Source organism: Capra hircus, chromosome 19 (genome assembly GCF_001704415.2).
Source record: "Capra hircus breed San Clemente chromosome 19, ASM170441v1, whole genome shotgun sequence".
In the NCBI taxonomy this organism is placed as follows: domain Eukaryota; kingdom Metazoa; phylum Chordata; class Mammalia; order Artiodactyla; family Bovidae; genus Capra; species Capra hircus.
Genome location: NC_030826.1, coordinates 29,382,611 through 29,391,150, shown reverse-complemented (window position 1 = coordinate 29,391,150; position 8,540 = coordinate 29,382,611). Strand labels below are relative to the sequence as shown.

Genomic DNA, 8,540 nt, shown 5'->3' with positions numbered 1-8,540 from the left:
GTAGTTTGTCTCTTAAAGTATTTCAGTGTTCTAGTGTACATTTATGGTGCATATTTATGGTTTTTGTATATATAACTATTAGTCAAGAAATGAAGAAACAGACTCATTTTCAAATTCCATAAGGACCTACCCAGCCTCCAAGCAATGCTTGACACTGTGCAGAAAGCACATTATAGCCAAGTGTATAAAGTGAATAGAGGGCTTCAAACGTAACCGGATCCAAATTCTTATGAACGTTACATCACAATATGTACTTCCCAGATGTGATTAAGGATCTTGAGATGGGGATCATCTGGGTGAGCCCTCACTGCCCTCACTGTTCTAAGAGGGAGGCAAGGGGAGACCTGACCCCACAGACGGAAGAGGAGAAAGGCATGTGGCAATAGAGCAGCAAGAGCCTGGAGAAGCCGCGAGGCTGGGCAGAGGGTGGGGCTGTGAGCCAAGGACAGCGAGCCACGCAGCTCTGGAGACCGGAACTGGCCAGGAAGCAGTCTCCCCAAGAGTCCTGGCCCTGACAACATGGTGCTCTCAGCCCAGTGAAGATGTTCTCACACTTATGACCTCTGGAACTGTCAGAGAACACCCACACAGTTTATGCCACCGAGTCTGGGGAAGTTTGCCACAGCAGCCAGTGGAAACGCATACGCTGTACTCCACAGTGCCTTGGTACTCAGCAGGCACACAACGCTGACTAGCACTGGCTTTTGCCGTCCCCTCCTTTAGGCCCTGAATCAAACTTTCTCTACACTTGGACAGTCCTCATTTGCCACTGAGTAAATGTTTTTGCAAATAAGCCTCAGAATATATGACAACTCACTTAAACACGCCTCACTTGTCTATGAAGGGAGTCAGGGGTAAATTCATTTACCCACTGCAGTCTCACACAGCACCGGCTGGGGGCCCAGACAGGCAGGATGGCAGGCACAGTCGCACAGGCGCTCAGTCCTGCTTTGGCTGAAGTCACAGGAGGTGTGCAAGGAGACCACACGTCTACCCGTGTGAACGGAGGAGCCATCTGTTCACCTGTGAGGCAACTGGTGATCTTTCTGGCTTACAAAATAGGAGCATAAACCCATGAAAGTACAAATACGATGGGTACTGTAAGCAAAAAGTGTCCACAGCTCATTCACACAGCTGGGTAAACGGAAAAAGTTTACCTGGGCTTATTTTACTTTTTTATTGTGAATTTTAAGTTACATGGCTAACAGTGAATGAATACATTCTCCTTGTAAAAAGTAAAAAACATCTCAGGTAAGGCTAAATAGTGTCTGTTTTGAGGATTATATCCACCTTCCCACCTCAGTCTCCTCCCTGGTTTACTCACGCTACTTTCATTTATCTTCTTTCCAATTTTCAGCATGGGATATATTACCCAAAAATAACACTTCAGAGTATCTTATGAGCTAACACTGAAGCCATTTATGGCTATCTGTTATGTAAATAGAATCCTAAATAACGAGACTGAGGCTTGGGTAATGGGGGGCAAACAAAACCACAAAGCCAAGTCAGTCTCTTTCTATAAAAGTAAACAAATAAAATCGGACAAAAAATGGAAGGAAGGCTTATTCCTTCCTGTAATTCATAATTCTGTCTGGAACTCTGCCCCTCCCTTCCAACATCATTTTGTCAGGATAGACGTGAACGGTGCCAAAGGCCTGGCTGTCTGGAGCTGTTTCGATAACCCCTTCTATGTTGACATGGTGCACACCGTAAGGGTCCTCAGAGTAGCCGCCATCGTGAGTGTGGCCGGCGAAGAAGCACACCACACACTTGTGAGACCAAATGACTGCCAGGGCGTCTCTGTAATTCCAGGCCAGGCATACAGTGTCAGAGGCTTCAGGGTAAATGGGAAGATGGCCTGTTCAAGAGAAGAAGAGTTATGAACCAATCAAGAAATACCTCTTTCACAAAAAATAGGCTAGCAACAAGTACTCAGGAAAAAGAAAGCGTGTACTGCTACTCATCCTGGAGTGAGAACAGAGGGAATCAACATATGCAAAAGAATAGACACTCTACAGCCACATCTCTGGAGCATAGAGAAGGGGGAGACGGTTCACACCCAAGGGGAGAGCAGCCGCTGTACACGCAGAAATCCGAGATCTACGGCCTCAGGGTCTCAAAATGCACAAACACCAGGGGAGACGGAGGGCGACCTGGGCAGGGTGGTCAGCAAAGGCAGCCACCGGTCAGGCAGATGCCATGCTGGAATCCAGTCTTGCCAACTTTCCTACGTGTATATGAGTGTTACACACAAAGAACGAGCTACTCATAAGTAACAGAACAGTCTAGGGAGGCGCCCATGGATTATATGTCATTTGTATAAATACTCGATGTTTTATAAAGAACTGACTTGTGCCACTGTAAACACTTCCAGGAGGTCAAGATGGTCACAGCCATTGTACATGAGAAAACTAAGTTAGAGCAGAGAAGAGTCACGCTAGCTTCCCCGGGAGACAGAGGCAGAACTTCAGATTCCCGATGCCAAGACACGTGTGAGGCCCCGTCACATGGCAGGTGCGGTTTCATGCCCAAGTATGGGCGCTATAGCTCACTGGTCTTTACTTCTTCCCAGTAAATCACTTTCCTTTTTTCTGTTACCATTTATTTTTATTCTGAATATTTTTATTCTGCTTAAAAAGTGTTGTGTTTTTTTTTTTAAAGGGAGGCGGTAACAGAGGCTTAGCACACAGACAGAGACAGACACACATACATCCCATCACCACCACCACTCTCCAAGCTGTGGTGAGGGCTGAGAGTCCAAGGAGGCCATGTGACTTTCTAGACCCAGTGTTATGCTGGACACATCTATCAAGTCCCAGTGGTGTCTCACACAGTCAGTTGTTCCCTTCTTCTTGAAATACTTGGCTCCAGAACACCGCCATGCCCCTTCTCTTCTCCGCTTCTGATACTCGCCCTCCTTTATTGCATTCTCACTTCTCTGGGTCCTATCCAGGCTGCCTGAATGCTTGGTCCTCGGGATACACTACACTATCTACCCCTAACAGCATACTGACCTCTTAGTAATTTACGATTTTAAACATCAGGTCTATTCTTTCAACTTCCACATTTAGATAGCCAGCCCAAACTTCGATTCCAAGGTTCTGGCAAGTACGTCCACAATGCTCACTCAATCTCTCTCCTGATGTCTAAGAGGCATCTGACGCTTGAAAAATATTTTCAAACCTGAACTCCTGAGTTCTTCACCCGAAACCCCTCCTACTGCCATGGTTCTATATCTCAGCTAATAGCAATGCCATCCTTCCAAGTGAATGGCCAAAACCTGAGTAGGCCAAATACCACTGAGTAGCCAAAATCAAAGTGAAGAAACAAAATAAAATGTCTATTAGCCATTTTAAACTTTGCTAAAGAAAACCCAAGGCACTCAGTTATTACAGGTTTGTTTACCTGGCCTCTGAGCTGACAGCAAAATGGAAGAAACCTATCAGAAGCTAATGCAGACAGGTGCGCTGAGAGAAGCGCAGAGAAACGGGAATACAGAGGGAGAGATGACAAAGGGGGCTCGTCTCAGGAGCTGCACGCCGTGAGCTACACGGTTCAATCTCTGCGTTCAAAGACATCAGAGTATTCAGTACAGGTACGTTTTGTACATTCAGTACAGGTAAAATTAACAGGTACATTTTGGCAGTAAAAACCAAGAAGCAGAGACAAGAAGTATCCTATTCTGGAGACCACTTATCACAGAGCCAAACAGTGTCACACCAGAGCTATCACCCCTGAGGGCACCTTATTTAATTTTATTTAATTTTCCAAGCCTTAATGACATTTGATATTCTAGAAAAACTTTATTCTGAATAAAATTTAAGAATAAAACACCATCTCGTGAATCATCTTATCACATCAGTGAAAGACAGAGAAATAAAAACTGATTTACAGAAATGTAATTTATTTTTTGGCTGCCCCACGCGGCGTGCAGGATTTTAGTTCCCCAACTAGGGGTCACAGAACCCAGGCCTCAGTAGTGAAAAGCGCTAAGTCCTAACCATTGAACCACCAGGGAATTCCTTGGATATAATTTTATATTACGGACTATCTGAAAAGCTTGTCACTTTCAGAAGGACTTCATGTTCATAATTTCATTTGATACAATGTAAGAAAACTGCAGTGTGTACACTGAGCATTTGTCCAGAGTCACATGGATCACAGGAACAAGAGCCAGAAAGGCAGGTCATCCCAGTGCCCTAGTCCAATCTTCAGGCCACATCAATTTTAGACAGGAGAACTAACCTCAGCCCCCACACCACGTACACCAGACATACCGCAACCCACATGCAGTTCACGTGTGTATGTGCGTAAGCACCCACAAACATCGACATCTGAGTATACTTTAAGCACCTCCAGGTTCCTATGGTCTCTGATGGCAGTATGCCGTGAAAAATGACTCTAAGTGAAAACCACACACTTATTTCCTTGCAACCACATGGAGGATTTACAGTCCTGCCAGACGGTCCTCTCACACTGACCTCCTGGGACTCCAGCTTTGCTTCCAGTGGGCAGCAGAGGCCACTGCACCCACCAGTAGGAGTCCTGAGGCTGAGACGTGGGCCGGGGCCTGACTGGAGTTTTTCACTTACACACACTGGTACACAAATTGATCCTATTTGGGGAAATTCTACTTTGGATCCTAAAAGGCCAAATCACAATCTCTAATATATGTTTTTCTCCTTTTTATTTTACAATTCTTAAACATTAATTTTATATTGATTGTTTCTCGACAAAGAGTTTTAAACTTAGCTTTTATTTTATAAAAAAGAGACACCTTGATATTAAATACTGTTACTATGCTTTAACTAAACCCATTCTCTAAAATGCTAGAGTAACGGAATCATTTAAATACTTACTCACAATCACCACCTTCTCTTGGTTTCTGTCCGAGAATGTAAGAACTTCGTTCAGCCAGTTCAGCTGTTCTTGGCTAAATCCACCATTAAACTGGACAAACTGGGGCTCACGAAGTCCTGAAACAAATCCAGTCATTTACACCCATCAAATGTCAACACTTCTCTCACTTGGGCATCCAAACTTAGCTACCATGGGGGAGACTCGTGCTTTTTCCTTCAGGAATACTCGGCAGCAGTTGACTTAAAATAGGGAACTAAAAGAATTTAGAGCAACGTAAATCACGCTGTGTCTTACTCGGGATCTCAATACTCCTCTGCTTACTTCCCTTGCTCCCCGTTACACAGAATACAAAGTAGACTGTTTTCATGTCCACTGAATCACTATAAAGTCACTTGCACCCCCAGACCCTTGCACATTCTTCACTAACAAGGTCTCACTCTGCTTTGCATCTCTGTGTTTGTCTGTCTTCAACACTGTGCTCCACCCACTTTTCCAAAGGATGATGACTCCTTCTCACTCAGGTTTCAGCTGAAATGCCTTTCTCCTTAGAGAAGCTATTTCTGGCCAACTAACTACAATGGTACCTCTAGTCCTTTTCTGTAATGTTACACTATATTTTCTCAGTGGCGTTTATCACTTCTCTTTCATTTATTATCTGTCCTGCACACCTTCTTCTCTTGCTTCCTCCACTCTGTCCACAAAAAAGTGGTGCTGTCAATACTGCCTATAGCTCTGAATCGGTGCCCTAGTGAAAGTGCCTGGCCTGAATATTAGGCCCTCAGACATCTGCTACATAAATGAATCTTGAACCAACTGCCACCACTCCATGTGCCTTGAGGTGAATGAGAAATCCTGACCCTGAACAACAGGACAGTATACTTTTACCTTAATCGTCCATCTTCCTGCTGAATAAAAGGTAGCTGAAGAATTTAAAGACAATGTATAAGATTCTCAGCTCAAAGGAATAATTCACCTTGAGGACTATTCAGTTCCGTATTTGGGTTGTGCTCCCTCAGTATCTTCAGACACTGCTGGTATTTTGGAGAAGACTGATCCACGCCCAAGACACTCATGTCATAAGCATCGAGTAAAATGAAGCGGAATTTAGGGAATGGTACAAAATGATACGCGTAATAATCCTCCGAGGGCACAGTCTCAGGATGGTGGGCAATCTGGTCTTCCAGGAACTTTGTGTTAAGTTTGGAGTTTGTTAAATAGTCTCTGCTGAAATTATAGAATTCGTGGTTTCCCCACGTGTGATGAACAGGGACTTTCAGCATTTGGAATGTGTTCATGACACGCTCCAGTGACCTTTCTGATGCTTTGTACTGAGCATTGTATCCATCGATGATGTCTCCAAGCTGAAGCACACAACGGGGAGGGCTGCTTTCTTGATTCCAGTGTTCGATAGCACCCTGTAAGTGAAGAAGACTGTGTCTGTAGTACCTCCGTCTGTTTCCCTGGAAATTATAGCCATCTTCCAAATCAGCATATTGAATATCTGCTATCACTCCAAAGGAGAAGAGTCGTTCTGAGCTCTCACTGAGGGGTTCAGGTTCAGGCTTATAATCCATAACCTCCAAATAGCTTTCTAAATAAAGAAGACGAAAAAGGTAACTATGTTATAAATGTCTTAATTTCCTACTGGACTGAAGAAAATGCTAAGATGAATATTAAACTTAATGGTCAATCCACTAGGTAGCTAGAGAGAAAAAAGTGCATGGGCTTTAAAGTCTGTTGGTTTAAGTCCAAATTATCAAATCCTCAAAATGCTTCTGCTTCCTCACCTGTAAAATAGATAACCTCTGTTCTGCAGAAGAATAGCAATTAACAAAAGGGTATTAACATATTAATGAACAGGCATTCTAGTTCCTGTGAAGTTAAATTCAAGTCTGGTATAATTTGTAATTTTTAATAAATATACACTAATTTTAAACACACACACATGCCCTTCTTCCACAGACACCAAATATTCTATCAAAAGCTCAGGACACCTACTTTCAGTCAGGAACTGTTTTAGAACTGACTATTTAACATTGTAAATTTAATAGGAAGAAGTTGTATAAAAATACTTTAGTAAACAAACACAGGAACAAACTATTAGAAGAATCACTCTGGCAAATAAGGGTTAACAGACCAGCTGAAAAAAACATTGAATTCAATTTTAATGTATCTGACGGCTGTCTGATCAGTTAACTTACAACTGAGCAAAGAGGTGAACAACCTTTTATATGCTCACTGCCTGAATAAGCAAGGAACTTTTGTGTCTTTCTGTCGATTTGACAAAAACAGAGACATGGAGGGGGGCAGACCTTAACCACAGGCAAGTTCAAGACAGAAAAATTTGTTCAATTAAAAACGATTTGATGTGCTAAGTAAATATTTACTTCCAGCATATATTCTAGAGAATTCCAGCATAATTCAGGAATCAAGAAACACGGGTAATAGCAGACCACCAACTTCCTGGTTAGCGAGCAGAGGTGCACACTAGCTAAAGATGCCAGTTCATAGACAAGATCATGTCCAAGGGTCACCATCGCCAGATGCTTCTGCCCAGTAGAAACCTTGGGGGAAAGAAAATCCCCCGCAGGAGTGGGATCCAAAGTTAAGGAAGTTAGAAGGCTGATTTCTCCTGGGTTTTTTTCCTATATTTTGCAAATCCGCCTCAGAGATGGAGAAGGGCAAGATTAAGACAGCAGATGTTGAAGCAAAGGCAAGACAGAATGAACGCAAGTTAAATTTTTGCAAGGAATGAAAAATAAACCTGTGAGTGCTCTCCCCCTCATTAGTGTCAGTCGCTCAGTCATATCTGACTCTTTGTGACCCCATGGACTGTAGCCCACCAGGCTCCTCTGTCCATGGGATTCTCCAGGCAAGAGTACTGGAGATGTCCAGGGGATCTTCCCAACACAGGGATCCAACCCCAGTCTCCTGCATAGCTGGCAGATTCTTTACCGTCTGAGCTACCAAAGAAGACACCCCTCATTAGTAGTGGGCTTAAATAAACGTAGGCTTGCATCAATCACAGAGCCCAGGGGGACCAAGTCCAGGGCTGGGATATAACACAGAACAAACACTGCTCCGTACAGTGCCGTTATTTGTAGTTCGGTTCCTTATAACTTGGGAATATAAGTTCCAGGGAGTTCGGTCATACTTGACTAGTCCTTGTCACCCTGCACTACTCAAATATCCTAGTCATTTTTTTTTCTTTTTTAAGTCAAGCAGTATTTCAAGTGCAATGGGTGCAAAGCGGGCAACGACCGGCCTCCTGGCTGGGTTGGCCGAGGGCGCCCGACAGGGTGGGGACGGGGGCTGCCCGGTCCCGCCCGTCTCCCGGCGCCGTTTTCTCTTTTCCAAGGCTGGGAGCGCCGGGGGAGGAGCAGCTGCTGCGGGCGCCGAAGCCTGGGGTCCCTGAGCTGTACTCAGGCCTCTCGGCCCAGGACCCGCCGCGGAGCCCAGCCCCGGAGGCTGCCCCCTCCTCTGGCACCTGCCCCATCCCGCGAGCCCGGCCGTCTACCTGGTCGGACCGGCCCGCGAAACCCCCGCCCAGCCCGGTCCGCCCCGCCTCCGGCCGCGAGGAACCACCTACCGCGCGCCAACTCCTCGGCGAAATGCTCCCTGGCTACCGGATGGGCTACCGCGTCACCATCGAGCGCAGCGGAAAGAGCGGCTCTCCCTCA

At 45.0% G+C, this 8,540-nt stretch overlaps 1 protein-coding gene across 1 annotated transcript; it reads right to left on the bottom strand.

Moving 5' to 3' along the window:
• On the bottom strand, positions 1,159 to 8,522 carry ADPRM (ADP-ribose/CDP-alcohol diphosphatase, manganese dependent). Its single transcript, XM_018064662.1, has 4 exons — positions 8,450 to 8,522; positions 5,834 to 6,451; positions 4,860 to 4,976; positions 1,159 to 1,858 (listed from the first exon to the last, which is right to left on the bottom strand). The coding sequence occupies exons 2-4, from the start codon at positions 6,432 to 6,434 to the stop codon at positions 1,563 to 1,565; spliced, it is 1,014 nt and encodes a 337-aa protein (XP_017920151.1). The 5' UTR covers positions 6,435 to 6,451; positions 8,450 to 8,522; the 3' UTR covers positions 1,159 to 1,562.